The sequence below is a fragment of the Leopardus geoffroyi genome, chromosome D3 (genome assembly GCF_018350155.1).
Source record: "Leopardus geoffroyi isolate Oge1 chromosome D3, O.geoffroyi_Oge1_pat1.0, whole genome shotgun sequence".
NCBI lineage: Eukaryota > Metazoa > Chordata > Mammalia > Carnivora > Felidae > Leopardus > Leopardus geoffroyi.
The window spans coordinates 8,538,091-8,550,669 of record NC_059339.1 but is presented as its reverse complement, the minus strand read 5'-3'; the positions used below and the strand labels follow the sequence as shown (position 1 = coordinate 8,550,669).

Here is a 12,579-nt window from a genome sequence, read left to right as displayed (position 1 = left end):
TACCGTGGGCCAGGCCCTGCTAAAGCCCACTGAGTTCTGCCAGGCATTGTGCTAAGAAATATCTTACATAGTCTTGGGGTGCCTGGGTGGCCCAGTTAGTTAAGCGTCCAACTCTTGATCTTGGCTCAGGTCACAATGTCATAGTTCGTGAGTTGGAGCCCGTGTTGGGCTCTGCACTGACAGCACAAAGCCTGCTTGGGAGTCTGTCTCTCCCTCTCTCCCTCTGCCCTTACCCTGCTCTCTCTTGCATGTGTGTGCTCTCTCTCAAGTCTTTTTTAAAAAGTTAAAAAAGAAACATTTTATAGTTTCTTTCACTTTCATATCCTCATAACGGGCCCAGGCTTCATTGGTCATTTGGTCCTGGATCTTCTAGCAATACAAATTAAGCCCTTTAACCCGCAACTCCAGTTAAATTTTAATCACTCTTAGGCCTTGATAGCAGGAGAGACACCTGTAGTGTCATATTTGATCCATTTTAACTAAAGACTTGCAAACTGAGAAGCTGTAGCTTTCAGTGGTAACTTGTGTCTGGGGGCTTAGGCTATGAGTACAAGTCAGGTATTTGCATCATGGTGCATTGGTGTGAGCTGTTGTCATGGGGGGGGCAATAAGGTGAGAACATGAATGGGCATCATGGGAATGTGCTGTCCTGCTTGGGGACTCTCCCTGTGGCCCTGAGTATGAAAGGGTAAAAACACTCTGGTCTCCCCATGTTGCAAATTCTTAGAAATTTTATTGCCATGGAAGAAAGGAAAGGCAACTTCATTTGCCCTCGTTGCTCCTTGAACTATTTTGCTCTGGTTTAGCTTCTGGAGTCTGGTATGTGCCTCTAGGCAAGAAGTGAAGGGCCAAATTGAATTTCCTTCCCCTCGAGACATGGGTTTTAAAGATGACTATGTCCAAGGATTTCATTATCTTGCTGAAGATCCTGACATGATTCTGTGGAAAAATCTACTGGTGGGTGCCAGGCACTGGGGATAAAATGGGAGCACTCAGAGCAGACAAGGCCTTAGTCTCACGGAGTTGACATGCTGGGCCCTTGAGACCATAAACAAGGAAACCTTGATAAGGAATGGGAAGAAATGAAAACAGTAATGAAGTGGAGAGTGAGTAAGGGGCTACTTTGGGCTCATTGTCAATGAAGGCTCCTAAATGGTGCTATTTGGCCAGAAACCTGAGTAAGAAATCATTTGTGGGAACATGGGGCAGAGTATTCCAGTCTGAGGGACTGGCAAGAGAAATAGCCTGAGGCAGCAATAAGGTGGCACTTGAGGTGATGTTGGAAAAGATAAGAGGATGTGACCACTGGTTGACCCTTAAACTGGACTCAGGCAGTCCAAGGTTCCTCATCCCTCCCACCCCTCACTGTGGGAGATGTTCCAAGGACATGGTCTTGAGAATAAGGTGTTGAGCCCATCTGGATGTGACTGAACCCAATTATGACCTCTATACAAACTTAGTCTGGCATGTAGGTGGGGACATCTACTCTTGCCTCACCAAAGATAACCCTTACAAGTAAGTTTCCTCGCTTAATTAGAACCACCACCTATATATCTGGATTGGCCTTCCTTTTTAGTCTTCTTGCCTCCTGTATACAAGGGCCAGTTCGCAAACTAACACATGAGGTGCTTTCTAGTAATAGGTAAAAAAAAAGAAAAAATCCTGAGCTTTTAGTATGTTCCAGGCATTTAAGTTCTACACACTTTACATGTAATTCATTTCATCCTCACAAAACAATGAGGTAAGTATATTATCTCCAGTTTGGGTGAGGAAACTGAGGCACAGAGAGGTTAATTAACTTGCCCAAAATGACACCGCTAGTAAATGCTGGAGCTAGGATTCAAACCCAGAGTCCATTTTCGCAGTTTTTACACACAAATTGGAGCGGGGTAGTGCATAAATCCCATCTCTGAGTGCTCTCCTTTCCCCACTGTTAGGACCAGTTGGGTTCATTCACTCAACGAATATTTCTTGATGCCTGCCATGCACATCACTATTATAGGTGCAGAGGATACAATGGTGTACGAAATGGACAAAATCCCTGCCTTTTTGACGTCCACATGGATGGGGAAATAAATACCAAAAGTAAACTAAATAACCAAAGAATCATAACTGTGGCTAAAAGAAATAAGGATGACACAGCGGAGTGGATTGGGGTCGAACTTAAAATAGTGTGACCCTTGGGCTCGGTCCCTTGAGCATCCGACTTGGGCTCAGGTCATGAACTCTCAGGTCATGATCTCGTGGGGTTCCTGAGTTCGAGCCCCCCATGGGGTTCGCTGCTGTCAGCACAGTCAATACAGATCCTCTGTACACCACCCCCCGCCCCTACCCCGCTTGCGCTCTCTCTCAAAAATAAACATTAAAAAAATTAAAATAGTGTGATCTAGGGAACGCTTCACTGAAAAGACCTTTGAGGAAAAGCAAAGTTTTTAGGGGATTGATCCTTAGGATTCTGTAACCCAAGAAGACCCAGCTCCATTTCGCGCACACTTTACGCAATGCGCGGCATTCAGAGCCCCTGCCTAGCGCTCGGGTGCCCTCTGGTGTCCCTTTCTCCCTGCGGAGCCTCGGCCGCCTCAGCAGAGGGATAGCAAGACCGGAAGTGCCGCGTCCTCCCCTCACCCTCCCCTTCCGGCTCACTTCCGCCTACCCCGCCCGGGCCGCCGGACCGGAAGCGTAGCGCTCTAACCCCAACCTCCTGGTGTAGCTTGAAACCGGGTGCCGCCAAGATGCCGGTAAGGGGGCGAAGTCGCGGTGTGGAGAGATGGCGAGAACTGGGGAGAGCGGCGAGAAGTCGTGCGTGAGCTGAGAGAAGCGGGCCGAGGACGGCAGAGAGGAAGCGGGCCCTGAGAAGGGGAGAGGCGAGGAGAGGGGGCCTGTCGCTGTAGGATTGGGTCGGCCAGCGGGGACGGGGCCGCGGCAGAGTGGGCCAGAGACCCCGAGCGTGTAGAGGAGGCAGCCCCGGCCCCTTTCGCCCCTTTCGCTCCAGTGCCCACCCCTTCTCTCGTTCTTCCTGTGTCCCCGGACTCTGGCAGGATCCCCAAAGCTTCAGTAGAGCCAAGAAGCCAAGGGCTGTGCTTTTTTTTTTTTTTTTTTCTCCCCCAATTCTCAAGTCTAGGGTCTGGTTTTTCTTTTTCTACCCCCCACAGGCCCACTTCCTCTTCAGCCCCCGGGGGCGGATCACTCCCGCTGCTTGTCACTGTCATACCCCACTTCCCGGACTCCCCCTCTGTCGCTCCGGCTGTGGTGACCACACTTGGCTGCTGGCTGTAGGGCCGCCAGAGCAGACGCTAGGTCGGCGCCTGGTTACCAGATGTTTCTATTTTCGTGTGCCTCGGGGTAGGAGTAAAATTGATAGTGGGGTGGTTGTCCTCCATTGCTGACAGCCAGTCTTGTGGGGCAAATTTATCGCCATCATGGTCTCCATTTTGCGGGTGAGGAAAAGGAGGTTCAATAACGTGATTACTCACACAAAAAAAATTACTGAGCATCTGCTGCTTGCCAAGTACTGTTAACGGCTGTAAATAAGGCCAACAAACCCCTACACTCGAGGTCACAGTCTAATGGGGAGACAGATAAACATATAAATGTAAATAGAGAAGATGGTCGTAGATAGTGACAAATGCGATGAAGGAAATCGATGGGTAACAAGACAGCTGGTGGAGGTGAGGGTGGAGGCTGCTTTAGATGAAGCATACCTGTGACAAAAAAGAGCAAGCCACAGTTACATATTTAACGAATCTTGTAGCTACCATTTGACTCCTGATGTGTGCCAGGCAGGCCCTGAGCTACACACTGCATGTAAATTATCCCATTTAATCCTCACAGTAACCCTGTGAAGTAGATATGCTATTGTTCCCATTTTGCAGAGGAGGAAATTGAGGCTCAGAGAAGTTAAGTAACTTACCACAAGGTTGTGTACTGATGGTAAAGCTAGATTTTAAGCTAGGACTTTAAAGTCCTGTGCTCATTCCTGGACTTCCCTGTCCCCCATTAGGTTGAAAGTTCTTCAAGGAAAGAGATCGTACTGGTCTTTCTTACCATTTTATCACCATGCCTTGCACGTAGAAGGTGTTTGGTTATCATTCGGTGAATGAGTGAATATATGAATGGGGCCCTTCTTGAGTTACCAAAAGACAGACATCTTGTAAAAAGCAGAACTAGGAATCAGCATACAGATTGCGTTCATAAATGTGGTTTCCCCTGCTCCTTTAACCCACACCTACCCGCTGAAGGCAGTAGATAACTCTTCATTTTATAAATTTGGAAATAGGCTAAGAGAAGAAAGGCGATGTCTTGGTCAAACACATAGTCAGGAAGTGGCAGAACTGAAAAGCCAGTGCTTGGGTTCTGGTTTAACAATAGCTTGGGGAAGGGAGGCGTACCCCTGATTTTTTTGTGTTTGCCTATCTTTGTAGCATAAAGACTTCCACCAGTTACAAATGTGATGTCACTGAACATGAACTTAGAAGATGCCCAGTAGCACACCATTACATAGTATTTATACTGCAAAGATAGAAAAGTTATAAATAACCTTAAGATCATAGACCATAGTGAAATAATTTTTAAAAATAGAAAGTAATGAATTTTGAGTACTTATTACCTTTGTTTTTACTATAACTTAGTTGCAAATTTATATAATTTAATTTTTAGTAACGGCTGTGTTTAACAACCAGCTTACTTCCAAATTTGTCAAAATTCCTCAAAATGTATAACATCCCGTTTTCATGAGCCAGTAAGAGCCAGCTCCAGACCATTGCTGCTGCCATCCCTTTTTCCCCCTCCCCTAGTTAGTCTTGGGTGGGTTATTCTTTTTTCCTCTGGAGAAATGTTGCTTGTCTGCCCCGCTGACATTTGCTCTCTTTCTGTTTCCATATTCTTCCCTGGCTTGCCACAACAGGCTTACCACTCTTCTCTCATGGACCCCGATACCAAACTCATTGGAAACATGGCACTGTTGCCTATCAGAAGTCAGTTCAAAGGACCCGCCCCTAGAGAGAGTAAGTCGAAACTTCTTTCCATTATTTTCAGATTTTAGTAGGAAACAGCTAGCAATCCTCGGACGTTTTCAAGTCAGGCAAAGTCTTAGTTCGGTCCTCGGTCTCAGATTACTCTTGTATTTTCTCTATGCTTGGTGGATATTGCATTCTAGGCCTTTCAAGATCAAGTGTATTATTGCTGCTGAGTTCTCCAGGATATTTTGTTGAGAGGGAAGAGGAAATGTGCTTCTGGACAGTGTTCTGTCATCCCACTGTCAGTTCTTACAAAGTGATTTAATGCTGCTATTTCTGTAGAATGGCATGTCCCCATCCTTTCTCTATCCTAAGGCTGGGAGAAAAAACAAACAAACAAACATTTTAACCCCTTCTCCCATTCAATCCTACTTCCTTTATTCATTCTTCAGTATCTTCATTTTCAGTAGTACTTCGATCTTAAATCTTACGTGCCCTCTATAACATTGCACATTCTTTCTCTTGTTTTTCTGAATTTTAGATCTTTGCTTTCTTTCTTGGTACTCACTTTCTCTTTTTTTGAACCATTTCTTACTGTTTAGAAAGCCCCATTCTTTTAGACTCTTCTGACACATTCTGAGATGTTCTGCCAACAGTGTGATTTCTATTGTATTAGACAGGGTTTCCCTGTACCCAGAAAGCATCTGCACTGATTTCCATTTTGGGTTTCTAACACCATAGTTTTCATTGTCAATTTTGTACTGACCTGGTCTCCATTCCTCTGCCAGACTATTTGACTTGACCTCTTCTTAATTTTGTTTTCAACACCAGTGGAAAACTCAGTAAACTCAATAAATTTGGTGAGTTGCCATAGTTTTTACTTGATTCTGAGATGAAGAAAAAGGAACAAATGGGAAAAAATAAAAGACCAAAAAGAAGAAAAAATAGCATAAAAGAAAAGAATTACAGTGCAAAGAAAGAATAAGAATCAATGTTGGCCCAGATTCCTTGAGAAGCAGCCTTTTCAGATGGTTACAAAATACATGTAGCAGATTAGAAAATGTAATTGACCAGGGATGGAGTGTATCTAATTACCACCTTTGCAACATTTCCTGGGCCCTTAAGGGAGAAAGGGGCCCCTAGAAACCAGATCTTTGTGGCTTCTGTAGATAGGGATACTCTTCCTCAGGAGACAGGATTAGACCTGAACAAGAATTAGGAAGGAGTACAAGCCTGTGCTGTGAGCTAAATAATAGGTAGCATTAATCAAATTAATTTATTTATGGGGCACCTGGCTGGCTCAGATGGTTGAGCGACCAACTCTTGATTTCAGCTCAGGTCGTGATCCCAGGTCATGGGATTGAGCCCCATGTCACGCTCTTCACCAAGGGTAGAGCCTACTTAAATTTAAGATTCTCTTTCTCTACCTCTGCGCCTCCCCTCCGCTTGTGCACGGCCTCCCCCAACCCCTCTTTCAGAACCAAAAAAAATTTTTTACATTCAACAGATAGCTTTTGAACACTTTTTTGTGCCAGACATGCTTCTAAATCTTGTAACCCATTCCCCACCCCCCACAGTTTTACATTTAGAAGAACTAACTGGTTTTATAAACAATATTGAATCTTTTAAGGAAGTTTCCTTTTCTCTAGATAAGAAAATAGATTGGGAGAACACAGTCTAGAGTTAGAATTATGTTGAAATTTTTTAGCAGGGGAACAAGCAGCATTAAAGTCAGCTGAATCACACAGGATTCAACCTTCAGGATTACCTTGCATTTCTACTGTGTGAGAGGGATATCAGTCATGGACAAGAAATATAAATAACTGTCTCTGGGAAAAAAAAAAACAAAACACAACAGTCTGTGCATTTCTGCAACCAGCTGCCGGATATCAAGACCCTGGGATTTTGACCTTCTTAAAATAAGAAAAGGAAAATAAAAAACTGCCAAAGAAATTGTATAAAGAGATCTGTCTTTGTCACAACAGTGTTTCTGGCTTTTCTCAGTCTCTAACCACCTAAAACAGCTTGTACAAGTATATATTAAGTCATAGTTTTCATAGAAAGATATATACATGAGCCCAGTGTGTTCCTAAATAACAATTGAAATTTTTTTCCCCTGAAACTGCAGTATGTAAATTCAAATCAAATTACATTGAATAGTTTTTAGTTTTAAATAGCATTTTATCAAAGTTAGTCTGTGTCTCAGTCTATTTTTATAAACCCATTGAGAAACATCTGGAATGATGTTCACCAAATGTTAATAGTAGTTATTTCCAGGGAGTGAGATTTAGGGTGACAGTAAAATATTTTTCTGTGTTGATTAATTTGTTTCTAATGAGTATATTTTTTATAAAAACAATAAAGCTATAAGAATAAACCATGGGGGTGCCTGGGTGGCTCGGTCGGTTAAGCGTCCAGCTCTTGAGATCAAGCCCCAGGTCAGGCTCTGTGCTGACAGCAGAGGCTGCTTGAGATTCTCTCTCTCTCCCTCTCTCTCTGCCCCTCCCTCCCTCCCTCCCCCTCCCTCTCTCTGTCTTAAATAAACCTTTAAAAAATAGCAAGCTTTTTTAAAAAAATAATAAACCATGTACATATTGATTTTTCTAGAAATTGTTTCTAAAGACCTCATGTCTCAGCCTCATTTGATTTTATTCAACTCCATTTTTAAGTTTGTTTATTTGTTTTGAGAGAGAGAGAGAGAATATCCCAAGCAGGTTCCACACTGTCAGCACCAAGCCAGATGCAGGGTTTAAACCCATGAAACATGAAATCATGACCTGAGTCAATGTCAGATGCTTAACCAACAGAGCTACTCAGGCGCCCCTCAACGCCAAGACTTTTGACCATTGAACTGGGGGTTTTTTTCTAAGTGTTATTTTCGCATTTGGCTAATGTTCTCTGCCTTCTTCCCTGTGTCCTCCTTAGCAAAAGATACAGATATTGTGGATGAAGCCATCTATTATTTCAAGGCCAATGTTTTCTTCAAAAACTATGAGATTAAGGTAAAGTACAGAGCTTTTAATATTTAATTTGGTTTTCTGGTAGGGATAATAATCTACCTGGCAATCAGGGTTCTGAGGAGTAAATAAAATTGAATGAGATTGTATGACTTTAAAAACCCAGAATAATGCCTAATATTAGACCCTATATCAACATTAGTTTCTCATTTTTCCTCCGAAGTCTGTACCATGTGTCAGCAAACTACAGCCTGAGGGACAAATCTGGCTTCCTGCCTCTTTTTACAAATAAAGTTTTATTAGAACATAGCCACGTACATTTTTTAAGATACTGTCTATGACTGCATTCACTCCACAGCAGCTGGGTTGCACAGTTGTGACAAAGCCTGGCCTATAAAACCTAAAATATTTAATATCTGGTCCTTTACAGAGGAAGTCTGCCAACCCATCATCTAGACATTTTTATTTATTATCAGCATTAGTAAAGCTCCTACTGTGTGCCAGTCCAAAACTAAAAAATCCTATGTGATATGATATTTTTATATACTTCTGTGTCCTGGACCTGAAATGGAGCAATAAAGAAACTTCACTGATCCTGGTCCTTCCCTTGACTACCCTTTTCACCTTTCTGCTCTTAGTTCTTGTGAGGAACGGGGTCAAGAGGAAGGTAGGAGGAAGGTGGCAGAAAAGGAGAGGGAGAGATGGAAACAAAATAAAAAAGAACTTTTCTGAGTTCCTTCTATGAGCGAGTTACAGGAATGTCAACAACTTTTCTTGATAACATTCTAGAATATGGAACTTCAGCCTCTCCTTGCCAAACTTTGACCTTTTGGAATCAGGGTGTGAAAATCTTTGTTTGTAGACTCTTGGTCTAGAAATCATAATCTAACTGTCCTGTGATACTCACAGCGTATTCTGTATTTAATATACGGTCTAACTGTTATGTTTGTAATAGGTGTAAATAAATGTAATTCTGCCACATTTCATTCTTCTGAGTCATATAATCTTAAAAAAAAGGACATGTGTAATTTGGTTTTTTTTAGACTGTAGATCTGCCAGATTTAACCTGAAGTATGTGCCACATTTGCTCAACATCTAATCCTCACATTTTCCTTTTAATTAGATCAAGAGGTGGGCTCATGAAGCTCTTTAAGAACAAGACACATGAAAGGGTGCCTGGGTGGCTCAGTTGGTTAAGCGTCCAACTTCAGCTCAGGTCATGATCTCACAGTTCCGGAGTTCGAGTACCCTGTCGGGCTCTCTGCTGACAGCCTGGAGCCTAGAGTCTGCTTCAGATTCTGTGTCTCCTTCTCTCCCTGCCCGTTCCCTGCTTGTGCTCTGTCTCTCTCACTTGCTCAAAAATAAATAAACATTTAAAAAAAAAAAAAAGAACAAGACACACCTGAAATAGCTGTTCCTCCTTTAAAGTCATAAAGGCTTTTGTTCTCGGCAGAGACTCTGAAGTGAAAGAGCTTTAAAAATTAGCTGACCAGGGGCGCCTGGGTGGCGCAGTCGGTTAAGCGTCCGACTTCAGCCAGGTCACGATCTCGCGGTCCGTGAGTTCGAGCCCCGCGTCGGGCTCTGGGCTGATGGCTCAGAGCCTGGAGCCTGTTTCCGATTCTGTGTCTCCCTCTCTCTCTGCCCCTCCCCCGTTCATGCTCTGTCTCTCTCTGTCCCAAAAATAAATAAACATTGAAAAAAAAATTAAAAAAAAAAAAAATTAGCTGACCATATGGTGCACCTCAGGTTTTCCAGGCAGCTCTAGTAACTCTCCTTCCTATACGGAGGGAGGTGCTGTTGGCACAGCTTCCCGGGGACTGAGAGGCAAGAGGAATGCACGGGTAAGGGCAGCCAAGGTGAACAAAAACAGCCCCACACAGCTCAGGATGGCAACAGGTGGCTCCCTCCCTAGGAGCGGACACACCAGTGGCCCAAGAAGACTGCATTTGGAGAATGGCAACTTTTGATGCTATAGGAACTATACATGCAGCTTTCAGTTGATGCTCAAAAGACAAAGCTTGAATTTTTATTGCACGTGATTGTTATGTTTTAATCAGGACTGTTTTTAACTTCTGTGTTCCCACCCCGCCCCACCCCTGCAGAATGAAGCTGATAGAACCTTGATATATATAACACTGTATATTTCTGAGTGTCTGAAGAAACTCCAAAAGGTAATTAAACTTGGATGATTGTCTATCTGGAAAACATAGTACTAACACATGTTCACCTGCTTAGCCATCTGGACTTGTTGAGACTTTAAGGACAAGTAGTACTTTCTCTTAGAGCCCGGACCCAAGAGGAAAATCTGAATGTGGATTCTAAACCTATAATTTAGTTGACTAATGAGAAGATAAGGGTGTGGTGTTTTAAGGCATTGCATGTATCTTCCCGAGACAGAAATCTTTCTTTTAAACTCTTGGCTCAGAGGTTGTTAACCTGGGGTCCAAGGATATAATTCAAGGGTTCATGAGCTTGAGAGGGAAAAAGATTACATCTTTCTTTTCACTAACTTGTAACTGAAATTTAGCATTTACTGTAATTATTAATGTAGGCAACAACCCACAGTAGCATAAGCTGTACCTGTGACTTTTTCTTCAGTAGAAATCACAACATTTTCCTATTACATTCAGAGTTGAAGATATTTTGAAATTTTATTTTCACTCATTACTACTTCATATTTTAGTTAATAGGCCCCTGCCTGGATCTTGTCATGCAGTGCATTAATAAAGAAGTGCCTGTATGAGTATGTCATAAATTTGGCTTTTTAATATTGTAATTATTGTGTTTGACTATAAATGATTTCTTTTGTAATTTTGTATGTTTTAGTCATTTAAAACATTATTCTGGGGAGGGGCCTAGAGGCTTCCCAGAATGCAGAAGGGCACCCAAAAACATTAGTAATCCCAGCCACATCTACTTAGACTAAAAAATTACAAATTGGATGTTATTGTCTTTTTCTGTGTAAAATATGTGTGTGTATATAATTTTTTTTCTTTTTCTTTTCTTTTTTTTTTTTTAGTGCAATTCCAAAAGCCAAGGTGAGAAAGAAATGTATACCCTGGGAATCACTAATTTTCCCATTCCTGGAGAGCCTGGTTTTCCACTTAATGCAATTTATGCCAAACCTGCAAACAAACAGGAAGATGGTAAGAACAGGGTTTCCATCTCCCTCTTTATGGCACAAGATTTTCTCCATTTGATTATTTACCCCCTCCTTTCTTCGTCTTGATTGGTGTACAGGTTGAGAGTAGTAGAATCATTAGCACAGATACTATCTTCCAGTAACTCTCACAAAAGATTCTTGGCAACAAATATAACATGTAGAGAATCCTTTGAACCAAAATAGTTATAAAACCACTGGACTGTCATTTCTATTTCTTATCTTGTCTGAATGTGTAGAAATGTATTACCAAGGTCACTGTCCAGCAACCAGCACACATTGGGGATGTATTCTCAGACAGGATTTTTCTTATTTTTCTCCTGGCTCCTTATTTTAGAGGTGATGAGGGCCTACTTACAGCAGCTGAGACAAGAGACTGGACTGAGACTTTGTGAGAAAGTTTTTGACCCTCAGAATGATAAACCTAGCAAGGTAAGACCCTCTTCTTTACCTATTTAGTTGATAAATAACCTTTTATCATGCAGCTACTATTAAATAAACTAAGGTCTTCCCTTGCAAGAATATTTTAGTCTGTGCATTGCAGTGCTGCTTAACTTTGAGTATGTGCCTAGTACATAGTAGGGGTTCAGTGAGTCACAGTGAATAATGAATTGCATATAATAAACATTTTTGGTTGTATGTTCTTATATTAGGGCATTGTAAACCCATAGGGCAGATTTTCTGTGTGAGATATCTTGAATGTATTACATTTTTTTGTCATCATAATTTTGACTGATTTGTGAGTCAAAAAAAACTTTTTTACATGTGTTTTCAAGAAGTTTATAACGTAAGAGATGTCAGGCCAAGATTACATTTTGTTATTACATAAATTAATATTCTGACCTTATCTTGAACTTGCATGGTGATTTGACACCCACTATCCATTCTGTTTTATCCCCTCTTGTTAGTGGTGGACTTGCTTTGTGAAGAGACAGTTCATGAACAAGAGTCTTTCAGGACCTGGACAGTAAAAGGAGCCTGGGCAGATACTTCCCACAGCCATGGGCAGCATTTTACAGCAAGATGTACACAGTTCTTTGCCTTTATTTGATAAAGTTTTATACGGAAGAGAGAAGAGAGCATGTCTTCACTTGAAGAGCTCTTTATCAAGAATTAGGGTGGCAGGGGGAAGAATGGGCTGTTGAAGGGTGATTTGAAATTTTCTGTGTTATTAAGCTGGTGCTTAATAAGAATAGGTAATAATAAAGAAATTTCTAACATTCCATGTCAAAACACTTTATTGCTTATCTTTTACATTCACTTAAAGTGTTTTTGAGCTAATATTCACTCTTCTAAAGTGTACAGTTCATGGCATGCCTGGGTGGCTCAATCAGTTAAACGTCCAACTTCCGCTCAGGTCATGATCTCATGGTTTGTGGGTTCGAGCCCCGCGTCAAGCTCTGTGCTGACAGCTCTCTCTCTGCCCCTCCCCTGCTCATGCTCTCTTTCTCTCTCAAAAATAAATAAACATTAAAAAATAATAATTAAAAAATTATAATAAAGCGTA

At 41.9% G+C, this 12,579-nt stretch overlaps 1 protein-coding gene across 1 annotated transcript; it reads left to right on the top strand.

Moving 5' to 3' along the window:
- The first annotated feature begins 2,607 nt into the window (after positions 1 to 2,607).
- Positions 2,608 to 12,290, top strand: ARPC3 (actin related protein 2/3 complex subunit 3). Its single transcript, XM_045458770.1, has 7 exons — positions 2,608 to 2,738; positions 4,904 to 5,003; positions 7,881 to 7,957; positions 10,015 to 10,083; positions 10,932 to 11,058; positions 11,410 to 11,504; positions 11,981 to 12,290. The coding sequence occupies exons 1-7, from the start codon at positions 2,733 to 2,735 to the stop codon at positions 12,041 to 12,043; spliced, it is 537 nt and encodes a 178-aa protein (XP_045314726.1). The 5' UTR covers positions 2,608 to 2,732; the 3' UTR covers positions 12,044 to 12,290.
- The last annotated feature ends 289 nt before the right edge of the window (positions 12,291 to 12,579 follow it).

Coding starts and splice junctions, on each gene's coding strand:
- ARPC3 (XM_045458770.1), top strand. Junction 11,059..11,409: donor TGCAAACAAACAGGAAGATG/GTAAGAACAGGG, acceptor TCCTTATTTTAG/AGGTGATGAGGGCCTACTTA. Junction 11,505..11,980: donor AGAATGATAAACCTAGCAAG/GTAAGACCCTCT, acceptor CCCTCTTGTTAG/TGGTGGACTTGCTTTGTGAA.